At 37.6% G+C, this 25,370-nt stretch overlaps 1 protein-coding gene across 9 annotated transcripts in view; it reads right to left on the bottom strand.

The window, feature by feature from the left end:
- Positions 1-20,058: 20,058 nt before the first annotated feature.
- FOXN2 (forkhead box N2) overlaps positions 20,059-25,370 on the bottom strand; it is a 65,725-nt gene continuing 60,413 nt past the window's right edge. For all 9 annotated transcript variants that reach the window (XM_007970704.3, XM_038006908.2, XM_007970700.3 and 6 more), the window contains one exon: positions 20,059-24,451. In XM_007970704.3, coding sequence (XP_007968895.1) covers positions 23,928-24,451 — 524 coding nt within the window. In that variant the 3' untranslated portion in view covers positions 20,059-23,927. The remainder of the gene's footprint in view (positions 24,452-25,370) is intronic.

Genomic DNA, 25,370 nt, shown 5'->3' with positions numbered 1-25,370 from the left:
TTCCTTCTACTTTCTTTCAAGTATTTCAACATTTCATATTCATTAATAAATGTATTTAACTTTATGGATTTTCCCCTGAATATATTAATATCTTTTACTGTATATTTTCATTTGTTAATGTCTAAATTTTCTATAATTTCAGTTTTCATTTCCTCTTTGACTTAAATTTGTATGAATATTGCCAAGTAATGTAATTGGGTGGGAGGGAAACTTGCCTTTTCTTATTGATTTTGTGTTTTATTTCACTACAGTCAGAGAATGTGACAGTAAAACAGGTGTAATTTTTACCTTTTCAAATATTTGTTTGACAAGAATATATATATTTTCAAGCTTACTAAGTATATACATAATTCAGACTCTATCTTATTTTGCTCTATGTATTCTGTAAATCCAGAAGATTTATTAACATTTCCATTCTAATTGCGATTTAGTCAAATTTTCTACGTATTTCTAACAATTTTTACTTTAATTGTTTTGTCTATAAATATTCACAACTATTATAACATCATCTACACGGACTATACTTTTGTCAAAATGAAATATCCTTCCTGGCCAGGTGCGGCGGCTCATGCCTGTAATCCAAGCATTTTGGGAGGCCAAGGTGGGCGGATCACCTGAGGTCAGGAGTTCAAGAGCAGCCTGGCCAGCATGGTGAAACCCCATCTCTACTAAAAACACAAAAAATTAGCTGGCGTGTTGGGTACGCGCCTGTAGTCCCAGTTACTCGGCACCAGAATCGCTTGAACCTGGGAGGCAGAGGTTGCAGTGTGCCGAGATCCAGCCTTGGAGACAGAGTGAGACAGTCTCAAAAAAAAAAGAAATACTCCTTCTTATTCTAAAGAAATATCCCTTCTTATTCTAACTTTTTCCCTTAGAAGCTGTTTTGTCTGATATTAATTTTACCACCTTTATTTTTTGCAGGGGGAGGCTTGTTTGCTATGTTTGTCTAGTCCATTATTTTTATTTTTAGTGTTTTTCATTTTGTTTAAATATGCTTTGTTAACAACATACCTAATTTTGGTCTTTAAAGAAATCATTTGAAAGTCGTTAATAGGAACTTTAGCATATTCACATTTACTATGGCCACTGTGTTTCCATCACATTTTAAGTTCCTGCACGGGGATCTCTCAGCATATAGGGATCCTTTGTCTAACTGGAGAGACAAGTAAGTAATGCAGATGATTTGAGCTCCTATAATGTTGGCCTTCAGAATTTGTCTAATCCAATCTTCTCTTTGACTTATGAGGAAACAGAAGGATACCAGATCATGCCATTTAACGGCAAAGCTTGAACTAGCAGCTAAATTTGAACATAAGACTGTGATATCTAACACAATTTCATGAAGATCTTGTTAGGGTCAAATTAAATCAGTTATAAGTCAGTACTGGCTTTCCTCCTTTTTGGAAAATGCATGGCATTGCTTGGCACTCAATAATGTTTAATGTCATTGCACATTTAAAAGCACAGTGTAGTCTGCTGTTTCCCAAGGAGTGACCCTGTACTGCTGAAGGCACACAAATAAACATTTTTAGATGTATTCATGTACATTGGGAAAAATATGTATTTGTTATACATATGAAGGAGTATTATGACTTAGAATAACGCTAAGATAAAAGTGGGTCAATCTAAAGAAAAATATTAAAGAAATAGCACAGGTGACAGTATGAAAAATATGAAGGACAGGTTTGGGAAGTATTGGTTTCAGGATAAAAACTTTTCAGAATAAGAAAACTGGTTTGATATGCTGGATCTGCCCTTTGTGAGGATAAGATGTAAAATGCCTGGTTTAGTAAGTCTTTGGCTGTATTTTCTCTAATTTATCTTGTGTTAGTCCTGTCTCCTTAATTAGATTGTAAAAACTTTCAGTGACAGAACAAAATACAGGTTGCAAAGCAATAATCACTATAATATGAGATTTTTATGTTCCAGAAGAAAAGTGGTCACAGTGAGCCAACCACGGCATGTTTATTTCTGAACAGGATCCAATTTTTATTTTTGCAAACTCATGATAGTCATGAACTGTATTGGCACCAACACTGAATACAGATTTAATGATACTATAGGTTAGGCATATAGCAAAGTCAATGGAAATGATCTTTGCTCTCTACATGATTACAATCTAAATTAGTCTCCACATTGTGCTAATTATAGGGACACTTGGCTATGCTTTTAACTAGATATACGAATTGGTTAGTTATTTGGGTCTTAGTTTCCTCAACTGCATAACAACTGTTGTACTGGATAACCTGTGAGGTTTCTTGGCCAGGTACAGTGGCTCATGTCTTTAATCCCAACATTTTGGGAGGTTGAGGCAAGAGGATGACTTGCGGTGAAGAGTTTGAGACTAGCCTGGGCAATACAGTAAGACCACATCTCTACAAAAATTAGCTGGGCATGGTGGCACACGCCTGTAGTCGTAGATGCTTTGGAGGCTAAGGGCAAGGATTGCTCAAGCCCAGGAGTTTAAGGCTGCAGTGGGCTATGATCATGCCGCGGCACTCCGGCCTAGGCAACAGAATGAGACCTTTTCTCAAAAACAAGAAACCTAAAAACCCTGTAGGTTTTCTAATAATTCCAAAGTATTATATAACTCTACTATTGGATTCCACCAAGTGAATACTATTAATTAATTAATCAATTGATTAATGCACTCATGCAAAGAGATATGTGCACTTACTCTGTGCCAGACACTGTTAGAGAAACATGGTATCCACTCTTCTGAAAAAGCCCACTTAATAAATGCCTGTAAATCACTTTTTGATCTGACTAAAAAACAGAAGGGTTTATCTTAAGAAAATCATTACACTGTGCAACTGTTTGGGGGCAGAAAATAATATTAAACTATTAGCTCTCAAAAACTGACAAAACATTTGCTTCATGAGAAAAATTTTAAGTGACTTTTTTTTCTGGAAACAAACCAAAACAATCTAAATGAGGCAATTCTGGAAATCCAGTTTGGAAACACCACCACCAGTCCACACCCGGCTCTGTCCAGCCTGTGCGAAATTCTACAGCAAGAGTCAAGTGAAAGAGGAGAGACAATCTCCGAGAGCTTTTGACTACTGGGGGACACAAGATGTATTTGCAGTGCCCCCCACCTAAGAGCTCACAGAGCAATTTTGTGCAAATTAGGAAAAAGCGCCTCCTCCAGGCAGACAAATTACAAAATGGTGCCCCATCAGGGCAACCAATTAGATAAAGACACCCTTCTCCACACTGCCCTAGCAAGGGTATGTCTTGGCAAGAGGGCACAGGCTGATTTCAGTCCCACTCACCCCTTCTATAGTGTGACTTTGTGCAGAGCACAGACTACAAGACCTGTGCAGCAGCCTGCCTTATCGGGAGCAATTGAATAATAGTTCTAAACACACTGGGGGCATCCTCATGTGGCTTAAACTGTGACCCTGTTAAAAAGCAGTTTTAAAGATTTCTAACTCTATCAATCTTTTCAAACTGAGTAATGTTCTTAGTCTAAGAAGGAAGTTTCCTCACAGTGCCTGAAAAAACATGGCTTTAGAAACAAGCTGCCTATTCACATTAGGCTTTTGTCCAGAGATGACTGCCTTTTCAGCAATGAGACACCCAGACAGTGTGAGGGTTAAATGTTTTAAGATTCTCTTCCGCTAAAGGCTGGATCTTGTTGCCTAGTGACTGCTGCGTTGCTTGCTGCTGTCACTCACCTTGTCTCCAGAGTTATCCTACTCTCATAAGGAAGGTTATGATTGGACAAAGGTGACATCATAGCAAATAAAAGAATGGCATCTCTTTGTCAAGACAGCACCAATAAGATGACTCAAGAGTTGGTAGCAAAGTGTTTCGGTTCCTTTGTTTCGTTTCTTTAACGTAGAGCTAATACATTTGATGAAACATTTTCTCCATTTCTTTCAGAACCAATAATGCAGGTATTAGTAGTGGATTTTTGCCCATAAAAATATTTTTTGACAGCATATGGATTGTCTTCACATCCATTTAATCAATCCTAGCCCAGCCAAAGCCATTCCCTGCCAAGCACTTGGTCAGCACTCGAGAAGCTGAATAGATTACAGGCAGAAAATGACTAGCTGGCAGCTCATTATCACACCATTGGTTACAGAGTGGAATTTCACACAGGGCAGGTTCTTCTTGGTGCTTATCTGAGAAGTACCTAAAGTGGTTCCAAAGCATCAATTTCAAGGGCAGCCTTATAATAAGACTTCAGAGTACATACATGAAGCATCGAAAGAGTAAAAGAAAAAAAAATCGATTAAAATTGAAAACATATCTACTTTTAAAATCAAGCAGTTGGAGAAATCTCACACATTTTTAGATAATAAACATAAGTTCTTTGATTACTTTTGAATTGACTTCACACATTTTGCAGTGCTTCAAAAATTAAGCCTGATAGTCTTATTTTATTTTTAAATTTATACCACGTACTCTTGAATATTTCAGCCATTGAAGATATTAGTTATGCAATTGCAGTGGTGGTTGCAGGTTCATTATTGCCAAGCTGCTATATTAAATCATCTGTTAAATGCTTTCTTTTCTTGGTAAATATTCAGGATACAGCATAGCCACAGCTGCTATAATTGAATAATTGCTTCCAATTAATGCTCTATTTCAAAAGCTGCAACTCCACATAAAGCTTATAGTTGAGTCGTAACAAAGGCAAACCCCCAAGGGAAACAGAAGAGAGTGAGAATTCCTTTCTGCAATTCTACTAGAAAGCAATTAGAGAGAGAGAGAGAATACTAATGAATTATATATGGCCATGCTTTTACCTCCGCTGATAAAGAACCTGTAGTATATCAGCTGAAATGTGTCAGTACACCATTGCCTCTTCCAACAGCTGGCTGAAAGTATTTAAACATTGCAATTTCTCATTTGAATAATCAACGATTGTTCTTAAAGTGAATTAAAGCTGACCATACATTTCCTGGGGAAAATTCATTTAAAAGAAGGGAAAGATAGTAGTTACACAGACTCAAATTACAAGGAAACACAGAATTACCATCAAATATTTTCATTCGAGAAAAAAATTATATTTTAAAATACAAAAATTCAGAATGGTGTGCAAGTGAAGGCAGAAAGTGGGTGGGAGTCCTTTAAATTAAATCAATATGATGTGAGGGGAAGTTTTCCTACTGAAAACTTCCTACTGCTTCTTGTTCATTTGATTAGAAAGACACCAAAACATCTGAGTTCTTAAAGTGTGTGCTGGCTGACAGTTACTTGAAAGATTAGTAAGTGTTTCAGCTAACTTATGTTGTTGTAGAATTGATAGTATTAAAATTTGGTCAAGATTCAGCTTCTTACTTACTTTTACTCTACTTATTAAGAGATGCAATACTGTAAGCAAGACCTCAAGAGAATGCTTGAATTGCTTAATGAAATCTATCAGATAGGCTAATTATAATGTTACTCTTCTCTGTTCCCTTAATGTCCTAAAAAACTTGGATGGTTTAGTTCCAATTACATTTAAAAGCAGTAAGTATATATTTTAATATACTTTTCAATAATGTAGGCTGACCTTTATACAAATGAGAATAGGCAAGATTTTACCTTATAAAACCATTTGTTAATAAAGTAAAGTAATCTTTGGGAGGCCAGGGCAGGAGGATCACTTGAGGCTAGGAGTTCAAGACCAGCCTGGACAATACAGAGAGATCCCAACTCTACAAAATAAAAAAGAAATTAGCAAGGCATGGCAATGCATGCCTGTAGGCCTAACTACTCAGGAGACTGAGATGGGAGGATTGCATGAACTCAGGAGTGTGAGGTTACAGTGAACTGTGGTCGTGCCCCTGAACTCCAGCCTGGGTAACAGGGCAAGACCCTATCTCTAAAAAAAAAAATAAGTAAATAATTAAATAAGGTGCAGTAATATGGATACCAGTTTAGAGAAACAACTCCTTCTTTCTTAGTTTTCTGGATTATATGTTTCGTGATGTAGGAGTTATTTTGGCTTGAAGGGTAACTGTAACAGATTATAGTACATAGGATATACTGTTTTGTCAGAAGGTATTTGACCAAGATTTTGTACTTAAGATTTGCTATGAGCAATCTTCGAATCTCATGACACAACAGTGACTCTTTGAAATGTACATTTGGTTCCTTGCTCCCCTAATCTTAGGTTCTAAGTTCTTGCCACAGCCCCAGCAGAGCTCCACACATGACATGGTCCCTGGAACCTGAATGTTTCTCAGTTGTCATCCTACCAGTCTTTCCTTCGCAGCTTCCTCTGGGTGCAGTAGCTCCTACTCTTGCAGTTCGTGTAAACACATCAAAGGGCTGCATTTCCTTTACCTTCCCTGGTTCCTGCCTAGAGGCTCCTCCTCTAGATACCGACAGACAGGCTTCTGCACATCATTCCGTTCCCTGCTCTGCTCAGATGCCCAACTCATCTAAAATAGCAACTGTCACCCTGATTCTACTTCCTTTTCCTCACCTTATTTTTCTTCATAGCATTTATGACTTCTGATATTTTATTTCAATTTCTTATTTTGTCTGTTATCCTCCCACTAGAATAAAAGCTCCACGAGGGCAGAGACTTGTCTGTTTTGTTCACTACCAACTGCCAAGGCCCAATACAGTGGTGGGGCTTTAATAAGTGCTTCATGAGCTGGTTGTGGTGGCTCACGCCTGTAATCCCAGCACTTTGGGAGCTGAGGCAGGCGGATCACCTGAGGTCAGGAATTCGAGACCAGTCTGACCAACATGGAGAAACCCCGTCTCTACTAAAAATACAAGAAAACTAGCCGGGCGTGGTGGTGGACACCGGTAATCCCAGCTACTCGGGGAGCTGAGGCGGGAGAATCGCTTGAACCTGGGAGGCAGGAGGTTGTGGTGAGCCGAGCGAGATCGCACCATCGCACTCCAGCCTGGGCAACAAGAGTGAAACTCCATCTCAAAAAGAAAAAAAAAGTGCTTCGTGTTCTGGCCGGGTGCGGTAGCTCATGCCTATAATCCCAGCGTTTTGGGAGGCCGAGGCAGGTGAATCACTTGAGGCCAGGAGTTTGAGACCAGCTTGGCCAAAATGGAGAAATCCTGTCTATACTAAAAATACAAAAAACAAACAAACAAACAAAAAACAAAGAAAGAAAGCCAGGCATGGTGGTGTGTGCCTGTAGTCTCAGCTACCTGGGAGGCTGAGGCATGAGAATTGCTTGAATGTGGGAGGTGGAGGTTGCAGTGAGCCAACATTGCACCACTGCACTCAGCCTGGGTGACAGAGGGAGACCCCATCTCAACAACAACAACAACAACAAGAAGTGCTTCCTGCTGATTTGTTTAGCAAATTAATCAATGGCCAAATTTGTTCTCATGCTTGTATATTCCTATAACCCAGAGGCAGTAGCAGTAAAGCCTGGTAATTAAGGCACAAATTCTGGAATCAGACTTGTTTTTTTTAATCATTTACTAACTAGTGTAACCATGGGAAATTGAAACTCCTCGAGTCTGCGTTTCTTCATCTATAAATGGTAACATTTACCTCATTAACTTCATAGTGTCAATGTGAGGATTAAATGAAATTACAAACAATATATAAATGCTTGGCTTGGTGATTGCCCTGCTTGGCAAGTGGCAAGTGGTAAATACTCAGTAAGTAGTACTTATTCTTCCATTCCATTCCATTTATACTCTCTCTCTCTTTTTTTTTTTTTTTTTTTTTTTTTGGAGATGGACTCTCTCTCTCACTCACCCAGGCGGGAGTGCTGTGGCATGATCTCAGCTCACTGCAACCTCCATCTCTCAGATTCAAGCGATTCTCCTGCCTCAGCCTCCCGAGTAGCTGGGACTACAGGTGCCTGCCACCATGCCTGGCTAATTTTTGTATTTTTGGTAGAGATGGAATTTCACCATGTTGGCCAGGCTGGTTTCAAACTCCTGACTTCAGGTGATCCTTCTGCCTTGACCTTTCAAAGTGGTGGGATTACAGGTGTGAGTCACTACACCCAGCCTACATTCCGTTAATATTCTTAATGAAGTTTTTTTAAAAAAAGGCCATTAAACTTCTAGTGACTGATTCCCCACATCCACCCAACCCTCCTCACCTTTTAATATTTCTTTCTTTTTCTTATTTATTTATTTATTGAGATGGAGTCTCACTCTGTCCCCCAGGCTGGAGTGCAATGGCCCAATCTTGGCTCACCACAACCTCTGATTCCCAGGTTAAAGCAATTCTCCTGCCTCAGCCTCCCAAGTAGCTGGGATTACAGGTGCATACCACCACGCCCAGCTAATTTTTGTATTTTTCAGAGAGATGGAGTATCACCCTGTTGACCAGGCTGCTCTTCAACTCCTGACCTCAGGTGGTCCACCCACCTCGGCCTCCCAAAATGCTGGGATTACAGGCATGAGCCATCACACCCAGCCACATTTTGATCCATCTGTATTCTACATGCGAGTCATTAGTATGACTTGAAGGTTTTTTTATTCAACCATCAGCTCTGAAAGTAATAGAAATTGTCCAATTTATTTCAATTTTTCATGTTAATAGCAAATTTGTATTATTTCTCTTACTCTACAGGTCAAGCAGGACAAATTATTTTTGTTTTGCCGACACTGAATTAGAATACCAAGAAGCTCTTCTCGTCTCCCTTCTGCTGTATGTGCATGATTCTTAATGCTCCCCACCCAAGCCCGGGTCCTAGGCAATCACTGATCTGCTTTCTGTCACTATAGAGAGGATTAGATTTGGCTTTTTAAAAATTTCATGTTAATGGAATCACATATGTGTGTTCTTTTGAGATTGGTTTCATATACATTGTATCAGCAGTTTGTTTCTTTTTATTTCTGAAAAAAAATTAAAAGTTTTCTGTTCCATTGTAGGAATTCAGCATAATGTGTTTATTCACCTTTCCTTTCTTTTTTTTAATTGTTATTTTGTTTTGTTTTGAGATGGGGTCTCAGTATGTAGCCCAGGCTGGAGTGCAGTGGTGTGATCACGGCTCACTACATCCTTTGTCTCCTGAGTAGCTGGGACCATAGGTACACAACCACCATGTCTGGCTAATTTTTAATTTTTGTATGTGTGTGTGCTATCTAATAAATCTTTGCCTGCCTCAAAAGCAGAAGGATTTTCTCTTATGTTTTCTTCCAGAAGTGTTACACTGTTAGCTTTTTTTTTTACATATATGTCTGTGATTGATTTCAAATAAATGTTTATGTATGGTGAGAGGTAGCGGTCAAGGCTCATTGTTGATATATATCTAATTGTTCTAGCACCATTTGTTGAAAAAAAAATTATCCTTAATCCTTTGAGTTAACTTGGTACTTGTCAAAAAACAGTTGCTTATGTATATGTGAGTTTTTATTTTCTGAACTATTCTGTTCCATTGATCTATATATTTAGATTTATGCCAATACCATACGGTTTGGTTTTTGTAGCTTTATAGCAAATTTTAAAATCAGGTAGTATAAGTCATCCAATTTTGTTTTCCTTTTCTCCAAAAAATTTTTGGCTATTCTAAGTCATTTGCATTTCTATACAAATTTTAAAATCAGCTTGCCAATTTCTTAAAAAAAAAAAAAAAAAGCTAGGATCTTGATTGAGATTGAATTGAATGTATAGATCAATTTGGAAAGAATTGACATCTTGACAATATTTAAGTCTTTGACTCCATGGACACAGTGTTTATCTGTCTGTTGATTTAAATCTTTTAAAGTTTTGTCGGTAATGTTTTGTGGTTTTCATTCATTGTACATGTGTTGCACATATTTTGTTAAATTTATCCCTTTGTATTTCATTTTTTGTATGTTACTGTTAATGGTATTGCTTCTTAAATTTTAATTTTCCAAAAGTTTGTTGCTAATATAAATACAATTGATTTTTAAAACACTGACCTAGTATCTTGTGGCATTACTAAATGTACTTATTAGTTCTAATAGCCTTTTATAGATTCCTTAGGAATTTTTACATACATAATCATGGTGTCTGTAAATAAAGATGGTTCTATTTCTTCCTTTCCATGCTGTATGCCTTTTATTTTCCCTCCTGCTTCTCTTTTTCCTCCTCTTCCTCCTTCTTTTTTAGTTTTTGACCTTATTGCAGTGGCAAAGACCTCCAGAACAATATTGAATAGAAGAGGTGAGTATGGACATACTCGGCTGGTTCATTATTGGGAGAAGGAGGAGTCAGTCTCTCGTCATTCAGTATAATGTTTACTGTAGATTTTCAATAGATGGCTTTTATCAGGCAGAAGAATGTCCGGAACTGTGAAGGGTGTGAACTTTTATATTACTTTCAAGCTAACAGGCTAGCCTGCAATAGTTTCATGGATGCTGGCAAGAGACATCAGACTTCTGGGTCAAAGACCAAAGAATTTATTATAGCTCAGCAAGCAACATCAGCTTCATGATCACATTGGTTCTCATCACTCCTTTGGGGCTATGCGGAGTAGCCCACTTGGAGGCTGCTTAGGAAATCCAAATATTTCACAAAGGGTACAAGCAAACTTGTCCAGCCTTTGCCCCAGAGGAAGCCATTATCTTTATGATACTGGACAGCAAACAAACTTGTCATCTGCTCTGGAGAGAGATACTATATCTACTTTTCATGGCTGTTCTCTATACAAACATCCTTGAAAAGATAGTCTGGAAAAGAAACCACTGCCAGTGCCTCTATTTGCAAGACATGAAAAAATGTGACACTCTCCTTTGCACTCATTAGGATGATTATTATGAAAATAAAACACATAAAAACAGAAATTAAGTGTTAGAGAGGATAAGGAGAAAGTAGAACACTTGTGCATTGCTGGAGGGAATATAAAGGGCCTAACTGCTGTGGAAAGCAGTTTGGCGGTTGCTCAGAAAGTTAGACACAGAATTCCCATATGATCCAACAATTCTACTTCTAGATAGATCCCCAACAAATTGAAAGCAGGGACTCCAACAGTCACTTATACATCAATGTTAATAGCAGCATTATTCACAAGAGACAAAAGGTGAAAACAACCCAAATGTTCATCAACAGAAGAATGGATGAACAAAATACATTGTATACAAACAATGGTGTTTTATTTAGCCTTAAAAAGAAATAAAATTTTGACACATGCTACCACATGGATGAATCCTGAAAATTTTATGCCAAGTGAAAATGAGCCAGACACAAAGGGGAAATTATTGTATGATTGATTGCATGTACAATGAGGTACATGGAATAGGCACACTCATGGAGACAAACAGTAAAAAGAGGTTACAGGGGTGGGGCAGGGAATGGAGAGTTACTGTTTAATGAATACAGTTTCTGTTTGGGATGATGAAAATGTTCTGGAAATGGATATTGGTGATGGTTGCATCATATCATGAATGTACTTAATGTTACTGAATTGTACACTTCAAGATGATTAAAATTTTATGTTACATATTTTGCTAGAATTAAAACATTGCAAAAAAAAAAAAAAAAGACATCCATAGAAAATTGTCTTCCAATAAAAACACTTCCTTTAATTTCTGGTTTGGTTAGAATTTTTGTTATGAATGATACTGAATTTTGTTAAAAGGTTTCCTATCTATTGAAATGACCATATTTTTTATTCTGCCGAGACCAGCTTGGTCGTGGAGACCCTAACCCAGCAGCGCTAGAGGAATTAAAGACACACACACAGAAATATAACTTATGGAGTGGGAAATCAGGGGTCTCACAGCCTTCAGAGCTGGGAGCCCTGAACAGAGATTTGCCCACATGTTTATTGACAGCAAGCCAGTAATAAGCATTATTTCTGTAGATTACAGATTAACTAAAAGCATTTCTTAGGGGAAATAAAGGGATAGGCCAAAACAAAGGGATGGGTCTGGCTAGTTATCTGCAGCAGGAACATGTCCTTAAGGCACAGATCATTCATTCTATTGTTTGTGGTTCAGGAATGCCTTTAAGTGGTTTTCTGCCTTAGGTGGGTCAGGTTTTCCTTGCCCTTATTCTGGTAAATCCACAACCTTCAGCGTGGACATCATGGCCATCACAAACATGTCATAGTGCTGCAGAGATTTTGTTTATGGCCAGTTTTGGGGGCCTGTTCCCAACATGCCTCCCTTTTTTGTTTTGCAAAGTGATAAAAGCAAAGGTAGCTTCGTCACGGTGAGCTACTTCTCACAGGAGTCAGGATCCACATCTGCAGGCTATACAAAGACAAACAACACAGATTAATAACACAATCATCATTGAAATCACAGCGCTTCCAAGTGTTTTTATCCATTTTAATGGGTTACTAGCTGCTAATCTGTCTGCAGCTCCTTCAAGCACTCCAGTTCCTGGCATTAAGGTCAGGTGTGCCTGGGATGCTTTAAATATTAGTTTTTAAAAAAATTATGCAATATCCAAAGACGAGTTTGTAGAGTGTCCTTCTAGATGCTCTTTTATTCTTTCCCAAATTTTGATCTTATTAAGAGTTTCCACAAATTCTCATGTTTAGCTCTTACAGTGGGCCATACCATTTGAGGTTGAGGTGCCACTATAATGCCATGTTTCCAGATAACAGGAACTCTTGCCGTACTTCTTACCATTTCTACCATGTCTACCATCTGACCATTTTGTTCAGACCAGCTGAACATAGTGTGGCCATGGCATGCAGACTGAGTGGTGCAACTTAAGATAAACATCCCCTTAGGGGACCAATCTATAATGATTCCATAGGAATCGCTGAGCAGAACCTCTGCCCGTTCTGCAGTGCAATCTTCCTAAACAAGTACGTTCATTTTCTCTGGCCAGGTCCAATTCTGTTTACGAATAGGTTTTTGAGGGCAGTATGCCTCAATTATAGGAGCAGATTTATTATGGTAAATAATGAGATCAGAAAGCATGCGTAAATGTGTCATAGCGTGATTACATCCAGGCATTATTGCCAGCCAAGATTGATAAATATGCCCAATAAGTATAACTGTTCTCTGTGTCAGCCTTTGCTGAAGGAATACTCACAGCAGTGGTGATCACCGCTATCATAGCTATCATTAAATTACTCATTGTGACTGGTTGTCCAGTTTTCCTCAGGTGTTCTTCCACCATCTGTGACAGCTTCTTGATCTGTCCCCAAGTAGGTGGCTGTGTTTGATGGGTGTTGCTCGTGACAGTTGGGGTCCTCCTCAGCATCACTCTCGACATGGCCACAACCGAGGGGTCCTCAGGATCCTCCTGGAATCTCTTCCTCAACATCTGGCTCATGATAAGTTTTCAGCTGTCTTGATGCTATCCAAATCAGCTGCACAAGCATAACTTCTATCCCAAGTCATTACTTTACCTATTTCCCAACTTTTTGTTATTGGATCTCTCCACCAAACCAGTTGTTCTGCTTCTGTCTTTGCAGCTGGTTTCTGTAGATGTTGTTCAGCTGCTGATAACATCTGGCCTTTAGGCAGGCTCAAAAAATTTAAAGTGAATGATGCTAGATTCAATTGTGTATGGGCTGTCCCATAATCCCTATTTCCTCCTTTCTGTTTTTGCAACTGCTGTTTCAGGGAGAGATTCGTTTGTTCTACAATGACTTGTCCTTGAGAATTATATGGGATGCCAGTAATGTGTTTAATATTCTTTACCATTACTAGACCAATGTGTAAAAACATTCTCAGCACCTTCAATTGGTTAAAATTTAGTTATTCTAGGGAGGATCAAATCCAATCAGTTAATTTCAAAAATTGAAACAGTTTCATTTTAGGAAAATGATTATCAAGAATACACACAAAATCAACTAAATGGGTTTGCCAAGCAAGACTATTTATAAAAGCTTGCTGTATTTGTGCCTTTGTGAGAGGGACAATAATTTTTCCAGGATTATATCCATGTAATTTAACAATCTGAGTTCTCCCATTTCCTATCCTAGTAGCGATTTGATCCAAATAAGGAGTTAGAGTCTGTGAATTAGTATGAGAAAGAAAAAGCCATTCTACTAAGTCCTGCTCTTGGACAATAACACCAGTAGGTGAATGCTGAGTTGGAAAAATTAGCAAATCTAGAGTCTTCTCTGGATCTATTCTATTTATTTGAGCCTTATGGACTTGCTTTTCAAGCAAATGTAACTCTGTCTCAGCTTCTTTTGTTAATTGCCCAGGGCTAGTGAGACTAGGAGCTCCTCTAAGGATAGAAAATAGATTACTCATGGCATAGGTAGGAATGCCTAGAGCAGGTCATATCCAATTAATGTTTCCTAGTAATTTTTGAAAGTCATTTAATGTTTTCAGTTGATCCCTATGTATGGTTACTTTCTGTGGCACTATTGTAGTGTCATTTACTAAGGTCCCCAAGTAGGAGTAAGGAGTAGTAGTCTGAATTTTGTCAGGAGCTATAATTAAACCAGTGCAAGAAATTGAATTTTGCAAGTGATCATAACATTGGAGTAATATTTTTCAAGTGGGGGCAGCACAAAGTATATCGTCCATATAATGAATAATGTAACACTGTGAAAATTTTTTACAAGTAGGTTCAATTGCTTGCCCCACATACGTCTGGCAAATTGTTGGACTGTCTAACGTGCCTTGTGGCAACACTTCCCAATGAAAATGCTTAGCAGGCTGCAGGTTGTTTACTGCAGGAATTGTAAATGCAAACCATTCACAGTCTTGCTCAGCTAAGGGGATAGTAAAGAAACAGTCTTTTAAATCTACAATGATTAAAGGCCAATTTTTTGGAATCATAGCAGGAGGAGGCAATCCTGGCTGTAATGTCCCCATAGGTTGTATAACTGAATTAATGGCTCTAAGATCTGTCAACATTCTCCATTTACCTGGTTTTTTCTTAATTACGAAAAGCAGAGAATTCCAAGGGGAAAATGTTGGAGCTATGTGTCCTTTTTCTAATTGTTCAGTAATTAAGTCTTCTAAAGCCTCCAGTTTATCTTTACTTACCAGCCATTGTTCTATCCAAATTGGCTTATCTGTCAACCATTTTAAAGGTATAGGTTCTGGAGGCTTAACTATGGCCACCATCAAAAATGATATCCTAAACCTCGGTAGGAATTTTGTCTTTCCGCTTGAAGCAATTCCTTCAAATCTTGCAAATTTTTTCCTAGTCCCATACCAGGGACATACCCCATTTCATGCATCATATCTTGACTTTGAGGGCTATATAATTGTTCTAGAATTAGAACTTGTGTTCTCCATTGTTGTAATAAATCTCTCTCCCATAAATTTATAGGTACAGAAGTTATAATTGGTTGAATAGTCCCAGGTTGTCCACTGGGCCCTTCACAATGCAAAATATAACTACTTTGATATTCTTCAGGGGCTTTACCAACTCCAACTATGTTAAAATGAGCAGGTTGAATTGGCCATGCAGACAGCCAGTGCTGTAGAGAAATGGTTAAAATGTCCGCTCCTGTATCTACCAAACCTTTAAATTTCTTTCCCTGATTAGTTATTTCACAGGTAGGACATCTATCAGTAATTTGATTTACCCAATAAGCTGCTTTGCCTTGGTTATTTGTGCTTCCAAATCCTCCTGTTCATTTAATTTCACTTTTCCCCATTTCCACATATGGCACAATCAGGAGCTGCGCTATATGCTCTCCTGGCTCTGCTTTCCAGGGAACAGAAGTAGATATAGCAATGTCAATTTCCCCATTGTAATCTGAATCAATGCCTCCTGTATGTATTTGTACTCCTTTTAAATGTAAACTAGACCTTCCTAGAAGTAATCCTATCATCCCCACTGGCGAGGGTCCACAGACTCCTGACGGGACCTTTTGCGGGGATTCTCCAGGCAAAAGGCTCACAGCTTTTATGTAGCATAAATCTACTGCAGCACTACTGGCTGTGGCAGGGGACAGACATTGTACAGGGGTGAGGGAATGACCTGAGCCGGAAATGCCCAGGTTTGGAACAGGGCCTGGGACAGGACCCCCATGGCGTTTCCTGAAATCAGGTTCCCATCTTTATCAAATTTAGAATGACACTGATTAGCCCAATGTTTTCCTTTTTTACATTTTGGACATACTTCAGGCTCAGCAGTTTTCTTTTTTCCCCTATCTGGTGGCCTGACTCACTGATTTTTTCTACATTTTTTAGCATGACCATGCTTCCCACAGTTAAAACAGTTAAAAGCTCCAGGAAGCGATGTATTTCCTTTATCCACTCTCAGTCCTGCCACTGCCTGGGCTAGCAGAGCAGCCTGATGCAGATACTGTCACAGGCCTTGATATAATCAACTAAATGTGCTTTCCCTCTAATAGGTCACAGAGCAGCCTGGCAATCGGGATGAGCATTGTCGAAAGCTAATAACCGCAACGCTATATCCTGAGCAGCCAAATCTGCAATCTGCAATCACCATTAGTTTAGTTTAGTTTAGTTTAGTTTTGTTTTTGGAGATGGAGTCTCACTATCACCCAGGCTGGAATGCAGTGGCGCAATCTCGGCTCACTGCAAGCTCCGCCTCCCGGGTTCACACCATTCTTCTGCCTCAGCCTCCTGAGTAGCTGGGACTACAGGCACCCGCCACCACCCTCAGCTAATTTTCTTTTTGTATTTTTAGTACAGATGGGGTTTCACCATGTTAGCCAGGATGGTCTTGGTCTCCTGACCTCATGATCTGCCTGTCTTGGCCTCCCAAAGTGCTGGGATTACAGGCATGAGCCACTGAGCCCACACCCAGCCTGCAATCACCTTTTTAAGAGACTCCTGTAACCGAGTTAATTTAAAAGAAAAAGGTTCATATGTAGCTATAATATTTCCCTGTTGATCTGGGGTGTGTATTCTAACAGGGAACTGCCAAGCCTCTAAATCACCTTCTTCTAGCTTGCTGGATTCCTGCCTGAATAGAACTGAGAGTGGTCACTCGAGGTGCTGCTCGAACAGTCACTGGGGCAACTACGTTTTGCCCAGAGTCCTCCGGAAAAGAAAGATCTGGAGGGTGAGGCCACTCTTTTTCTTCAAAATAAGGAGGGGGTGCAGAAGGGTAGGAATGAACCTCTCCCTCCTTTGCCAGTTTAGCTTTAGCTGGCAAACAAACCTGCTGTGTTACTTCATTATACTCTCCTTCCTCCTCATCACCAGTGTGAAAAGGTTCCAAGGTGGAATGAACCAGAGCCCACACTTGTCCCATTGTTACCCTGATGCTTCCGAGCTCCCCTTCTTACTCACCGTGGGGATTGCCTAAGATTACTCAGGTGTTCTCCAGCTTAGTTCCACGTTCTCCAACTGTCGCTCTGGCAACCATTCAACCTGGGTTTGAGCTCCACATATGGGCACCACTTGACAAGACCAGCTCGGTCATGGAGACCCTAACCCAGCGGCACTAGAAAAATTAAAGACACACACATAGAAATATAGCTTGTGGAGTGGGAAATCAGGGGTCTCACAGCCTTCAGAGCTGAGAGCCTCAACAGAGATTTACCCACATACTTACTGACAGCAAGCCGGTGATAAGCGTTGTTTCTATAGATTATAGATTAACTAAAAGCATTTCTTACAGGAAACAAAGGGATGGGCTGAGACAAAGGGATGGGTCTGGCTAGTTATCTGGAGCAGGAACATGTCCTTAAGGCACAGATCACTCATGCTATTCTTTGTGGTTCAGGAATGCCTTAAACGGTTTTCCGCTCTGGGTGGGCCAGGTGTTGTTCCTTGCCCTCATTCCGGCAAACCCATAACCTTCAGTGTGGGTGTCACGGCCATCACGAACATGTCATGGTGCTGCAGAGATTTTGTTTATAGCCAGTTTTGGAGCCAGTTCCCAACATTCTTCTTCTTGCCTCTGTTGATATGGTGAATTATAATGATGATTTTTAATATTGAGCCAACTTGTACTCCTAGGGCCAGCCCCATTGGTTATTGTCTCTTTTGTATATTACTGAATTTTATTTTGTTAAGAATTTTTGTGTCTACATTCGTGATGCGTATTGGTCTGTAGTTTTTTGGTAATGCCTTTTTTTTTTTGTTCCCCTGTGAGACTGAGTTTCACTCTATTGCCCAGGCTGGAGTGCAGTGGTGCAATCTCGGGTCACTGCAGTCTCTGCCTCCCGGGTTTAAGTGATTCTCCTGCCTCAGCCTCCCAAATACCTAGGATTACAGGCATGTGACACCACACCTGGCTAATTTTTGTATTTTTAGTAGAGACGAGGTTTCGCCATGTTTGTCAGGCTAGTCTTGAACTGTTGACCTCAAGCAATCCACCTGCCCTGACCTCCCAGAGTGCTGGGATTACAGGCGTGAGTCACCGCACCCAGCAGGTAATGTCTTTACTCAGTTTTAGTATTAGGTTAATGCTAAACCTATAGCCTCATAAAGCAAGTTATGACATATTTTCTTGTCTTCTTTTTTTCTTATTGCTTTTAAGGAGTTTGGGTATAATGGTATTATTTCTTCCTTAAATAATAAATATAATTTATGTGAAGCCATTTGGACTTGGAGTTTGCTTTGAGTTTTTGTTTTTTTTAAAACTAGACTTTTTAAAGAGCCATTTCAGAGTTAAAAAATTTGAGCAAATAATACAGATACTTTCCATATGCCCCCTGCCTTGCAGTTTTCCCTGCTGCTAACCTCTTACACTAGTATGGTACATTTGTTACAATTAACGAACTGCTATTGATACATTATTATTAACACGGGTTTATACTTTATTTAGGTATTCTTAGTTTTTAACCTAATACCATCTTTCTATTCCAGGACCCCCTTCAGGATACCTCCCATTTAGTTGCTGTGTCTCTTTAGGGTCCTCTTGGCTGTGAAAGTTTCTCAGATTTTGATTGTTTTCAATGATCTTTACAGATTTGAGGAATACTGGTCAGGCTTGTTGTAGGATGCCAAGCTACCAGAATTTGTCTGATCTCTTTTTAAAAATTAGGCTATTGGTTTTGGGAGGCAGATCACAGAGGTAAAGTCCATTTGTATATAATACCAACAACACGTGCTATCAACATGAGTCATAACCTTCCACCTTTTGGTTATTGTGAATAATGCTGCTCTAAACATGGGTAGACAAATATCTCTTTGAGAACCTGCTTTCAATTCTTTTGGGTATGTGCCCAGAAGTAAAATTGTTGGTCTATTTTTAATTTCTTGAGGAACTTCCATACTGCTTTTCAGTGACTGTACTATTTTGAATTCCATACTGCTTTCTGTAGTGGCTGCACAAGTGTTCCAATCCTTGCCAACACTTGTCATTTAGTTTTGGTGGTGTTTTTAACCTTTTAATAGTAGCCATTCTAATGGATATGAGGTGGTATCTCATTGTGATTTTAATTTGCATTTCCCTAATAATTAGCGACGTTGAGGATCTTTTGATGTTCTTTTTGGCCATTTGTATATCTTCTTTGGGATGTCGATAGCTTTTTAAAAAATTGCTGTATAATAGTCTGCTGTCTGGATGTACCAGTTTATACCATTTGCCTACTGAAGGACCTCTGATTTGCTTCCAAGTTTTGGCAATTACGAACAATGCTGCTATAACAATTGTGTGCAGGTTTTTGTTTAGACATGTTTTCAACTCATTTGGGTAAGTATCAATGAGTGTGATCTGTTATCTTTTCTGGTGAGGTGTCCGTTCAGGTATTTTGCCCATTTTTAGATTGGGTTTTCTTATTGTTGCCTTTTAATTCACTGAAGTTGTTGAATTTATTGGCATAAAGCTCTTGATGACTTTTTTTTGAGACGGAGTCTCACTCTATCACATAGACTGGAGTGCAGTGGTGGGATCTCAGGTCACTGCAATCTCCGCCTCCCGGGTTCAAGTAATTCTCATGCCTCGGCCTCCTGAGTAGATGGGATTACAGGCGTTCACCACTATACCTGGCTGATTTTCGTATTTTTAGCAGAGATGGGGTTTCATCACATTGGCCAGGCTGGTTTCATATTCTACTCCATTTTTCCCAGTTATATTTCAAAATATTTCAGATACATGTAAATTAACAGGAAAAGAAGTTCAACTTTACGAAGACAGTAATTTAATTAATGTTGTTTTAGCTTTCAATAATTAAGATAACATCTAAAAACCATTAAAAAAACTTTAAAAAATTTTTTGAAATTTAACTGTATTTTTCATTTCCCTGACTCCAATTTGGATGGAAAGTGTGTGTAGAAGTATAAGCCATCACATCTGCCCTATCACCCTTCTCCTGTCCCCACCCTATCCTACAAAAGATCAGAGCACAAAAAAAATGTTATAAAAAAAATTTATTATGCAATACTTTGTCATAATGAATTGCATCTCTTTGGTAAAAATAAACTTTATAAACATTTTAATAATCAGAGATTAGATACAAAAACTAAGCATTCGTAAGTTGTTTTTAATATGAGCAAAGACTGGCAACTGAAAAGTGGTTCACTTGTGACTGGTCATCTACTGGCAGTTATAACTCAAACCGGGACAATTTTTATGCTACATCAGAAAAGAGGATAATGAAACAGTTTGATAACAAATTTGTTGAATCAGAAAGCATTCTTACACTTTCATTTAAAAATAAATAATAGTTAACAATCAATTGGCAATTATACATTTTTATACACTATATGATGGCAACATAATACTTTAAAATTAAGCACTTAGTTTAATAAGAAATGTACAACGATTTAAAAAATAAGTTTTGATAATGGCACTGGCAGTTAGATGCAAAGAATATGCTTTAAGAAAAAAAATGGCAGGTATAACATTAAAATACTCTAATTCGCCTTTCAATAAATATTTTTACTACATCATTAACATACTGAAGTAAACTTGGTTTAAATCAAAGCTTACACATTTCAAACTAAAAAAAAAAACCTGTAAGATATATGTAAACCAGAAAGCCTCAAAGTTTCTTAGATAAATGCTATGATCTTCACAAAAGGGTGTTAAGTTGTTGCAGTATTTAAGACAATGGTCTTTACAGCTTTGTGAAGTATTCACATCTGTTGCTTAAATTGCTGGGAAAGGCCTCCTGGTCTACCAAGACACATACATTCCCTCCTTAACACATTCTCTAGTTTGACTTTGTGCTAAAGCATATTTAACTGAACATCTAGTATGAGCCCTTTACATAATGCCTCCAAAAGTAGCAAAAGAAAAAATATATATACTAAACTTTACTATATACAAAGGAATCCAAGTTAAAAGAAGTCATGCTGGCTATGAGGACAGGAAAAGCTTTGAAGGTGGAAAAAGGGAGGTGATCCACCTTTTCCATGAATTCAGGTAATCTGTTTTCTTTCTCTGAATTTGAAAAGTAAAATAATAACTGATTTAGTAATATATTGCACAAAAAACTTCAAAAATATATATTCAAGGAACACTGATTCTGTTTGGGATGTGAAGATGAACAATCGTGCTGAATCAAAGCTTTTTACTAGGGATCTATTATAAACTGGAATCAGCTGCAACAAAACATATTCTTTTGACGTAAGGCAAAATATATGTTAGCTTATACCACAGTTTTAGGATATGTTGGAAAACATGTAATCACCTTGGAGTTTCTAAATTGACTTTATTACAGGAAAACTTGTGTATTATCGGGAATACAATTTCCAGGCCATAGGACTTGGAATGATTCTACTTAATTATATGGTTATTAGTCATGTTTCTCAAAACACCTGAGGAATGAGAGCATGATCTCAATGGAAGTAGTAACTGGAGGACCATAATTTAAAAGGTGCTTCCCCTGGAAAATAACTGGCTTGGTATGTTAGCAAGTGGAAGGTGATGCACTAAATTAAGTTTAAGAAACTGTAAAATATTGAGTAATCTCTCCCTGTTAGCTTTCAGTGCAGAAGTGTTTATCGTCCTTGCTAGTGATGAATATAACTTAAACATGTAAATTCGTGGGAAGAGTGAATAAAAAGGAAGAGAAAAATCAAAAGATGTAAAGAATTACTGTTACATACATCAAGACAAAATAACTTTGAAGATCCCTATTAGAGCTGGAACTAACTCTGCTTCTCTTAGATCACTTTCCTTTTCTTATAAAGAAAGAGTAATTATCTTATGGACAGAAACCAGGTAGCACATTTGTGATACAGAATTTCAGCAGAACAAAATAAATTGGTGCCAGATTACTGAAACACTGTTCCTAAGGTCTATCCAGAAGGCTATGGTAAAAACTTAAAAACAGTTATTAAAATGATGTGTGTAATCTCTTTATTATTTACACTGTGGTTAAAGCATTTTTGGGTTTTTGGTGTTTTATTCACTGTCTATAATAAAAGTTAACTTGGTTTAGCCATTTTCTGTAGATGTGATCGATATAAAGAAAAAACCCAAATACCTCATCCTGCATGCTTAAGGGTTATTTTTCATTATTAACAAATTTAAAAATTACTATATTTTGATAGCACCAATTCATTAATGTGGCTATCCAGGTTAAATTAAACATGGAAACAGAACAGAGAACATTAATACTGTTATCCCTGACTTAAAGTCTTGTCAATTGAAAAAAAAAAGTTTTTAAAATCATTTTTCTCATTTGACAGTTTTGCCAAAATAAAAATTAAAAGTTAAAATATCTGTCTCTTAAAAAATGCTTTATAATCATAGAAACAGCTGAAAACAGCAAATCAACATCATGACCTTGACTGTGCATGTGTGTGTATATATATGTGTACATATGTATACAATCTATCAGAATGATGAAAACAAGGTCATTGTCTATGACTTAGGATGTAGCATAAGACTGAACTTCTGGAAAGTTGCTTCCATCATTGTAAAAAAAAAAAAAAAAAAAAAGATACAACGAATAAATGTAGTTTAGCATCCTATTGTTTCTGAATAATCTAATCAAATTATACAAATGATACTATGAAAAACTGTCTCATATAAGCAGACTGTTCAAATAAGATACTCAGCCAAAGCACTTTTGGAGTAGTAGCAGAAAATCTTTTTCTCATGGATCAATGGCACTATAGGTTATTACACTGCCTCCTCAAAAGGGTGTATTGCATAAGATCTAATTTTATATGAATTTTGAAATTCATGAAGGTAATTTTGTTTGTAAAATTGCATCAAATCTATTAAGATTTAATTTGTTATACTTATAAATTTAATTCATACAAAGCTTGGACAGAAGTTTTTTCCTAAATGGCCTACTTTATGATACATATGCAATTAGTACTCAGAATGTTTCATTACACTCCATTCCTATTACAAGATTCTCAGAATGCAGTACATGTGGCAGGCAAATGAAAGATTCTCTTATTACAAGTGTGTCAAAAGGGGTGTACTCCATAACACACTTAATTGGCTATATCCTCTCATTGGATAACTTATACTCAACAAAGGCAGCTAGTGGCTAAAACTTAATGTTTGCAACGCACTTTGGGCAAGAATAAAAGGCCCCAATAAATGCTATGCAGTATCTGTGAAGTAAAAACACTTCAAAGCTACCATTGTAATAGGAATTGGGAGTGTTCTTGGATGAAATAACACCACAAAATTGTCTTTTCTAAACCTTAGAACTCTTTGTTGCATTCTCTACCTATGTAACCAAAAGAAACTTTTTCTAAACATCAGGATGTTTTTCAATTTATGTTTGTCTTTGCCCACACCACCACAACAACAAAAAATTAAAAACAAATTAAAACAAAGTAAAAAAATTTCAATCTTATGTTACCGGATTGTGTGTCAGGAGAGAAGTATATGAAAAGTACATTAGCAAAATTTTTAGCTGGTTCAGTAACTATAGTTACAGATTGGAAAAGAAAATGAAAAACATTTATAGGGTTGCCAAATCTTACATTCTGACATATTAACAGAAGAAAGGATTTTTGTCCCACAAGTTTAAGACAGAGGCTGGGGATTTTCTTATACAAAAATTTCCAAATCTTGGAGACACTTACCACAAAAATTATGCTTTCAGGACTTCACATCATATATTTCTGATCAGGCATGATCCTAACAGCAATTGTTTAATAAAAATTTTAAAAACCAAAAACCAAAAATGTTTTGAAAGAAATAAGTAATTCGTATCCCTTCCCTACCCTAAAACTAATGAAGTCCATTATGGCTTTGATATCCCTTGTAAAGAATTAAGTGAAAGAGTATTGCCACACTTTAAGTATTTCTATTTTTTCCGTTGCTTTTGATTTTGCGTCTTTGCAGTACTTATTAGGGAACCTAAACATGTACGAATTCCAGCAAGGTGGAGCAGAGATCCAGCTGCTTCTTTGAGCTCCTCATCAATTTCTTGACATGTCTGTTTTCGCATCTTTTTGCTTGACTGCCCTTTTTCAGAGATTTTTGCACAAGGCTGTGATGCATAGCCACTGTCTCCAAGAGGATCATCTTCATAATCAACATCTGTATCTTCTTCACTGTGAAATCCTTCACTGCCATCACTTCCCACATGGCTATTCTTTGGGATAAATTCATATACTTCATCTACAGAAGACAGGGAAGACACGCTAGACCTGGATGCACAACGCTGTGCTGCCATGCTACTTGCACTGTAATTGTGATCTTCTTTTGGATCAATGCTGGTGGCTAAAGAATCACTCTCTTGTAATCGTACAGCACTGGGATGATGAAATGCATTGCCGTAACTCCTCTTTTTTTGCAATGCTGTTTTAAGAGGAAGAGGTTTCTCACCTGTGGAAAATAAAAGTTCCATCAATAGGTCAAATGTGTTTGGTTGCAAAAACAGACCAATTTTAAACTACTACATTACTCTTGAGCAGTAAATGTTTTAGATTAATGATGCTTTGTAGATTTATTTTTTTACCCAGATCACATCATTCTGCAAGCATTAATCTGAAACATTAAAAAAAAAAAACAATTTAACAATGTCTTGACTTTTCCATAGAACATATATTTTGAATTGCTTACAAAGAATGCCTCAATATGAATGTACCACTGTTTAATCACTTGTGTTAATATTTAGCCTGTTTCCAATTTTTCATTAGTATAAATCATGCTGCAATACAAATCCTTCTGGATGCCTTTTCTTGAATATATGCAAGTAATTTTTAAAAAGAGATATGAAAAAATTGCTAAGGGATATACACATTTAAAATTATAATTGGTATTCTCAAACTGCCATCCAAAATGGTTTTATTCCCAACAGTGTATGACAGAGCTTATTCCCTACTTAACACCATTCTCAATTACTTAAATTTTTTATAATTTTATGGACAAAAAAGTTATCTCAGTATTATTTCATTTTGTGTTTACCCAATTTCTAGAGAAGTTGCACATCTTTTCACATGTGTATTGCCCACATATATTTCCTCTTCTAAGATCCACCTAGTCATACATTTTGCTGACTTTTCGGTTGAACTGTTTTCTTATTTCTTACTTGTAGAATCCTTTTATGTATATACTTGATATTAGTCCTTTGTTATATAAGGAAAAAACACGTCTCCAGCATTTTATGTCACTTTTCTTAGACGTATTTTGTTGTCAGATGCTTTTTTCTTTTTTCTTTTTTTTTTTGAGACAGAGTCTCACTCTGTCACCCAGGCTGGAGTGCAGTGGTGTGCCCATGGCTCACTGCAATCTCCACCTCCCA

Source organism: Chlorocebus sabaeus, chromosome 14 (genome assembly GCF_047675955.1).
Source record: "Chlorocebus sabaeus isolate Y175 chromosome 14, mChlSab1.0.hap1, whole genome shotgun sequence".
Lineage (NCBI taxonomy): Eukaryota > Metazoa > Chordata > Mammalia > Primates > Cercopithecidae > Chlorocebus > Chlorocebus sabaeus.
Note: the sequence above shows the minus strand (reverse complement) of the source record. Positions and strands in the feature narration are given on the sequence as shown.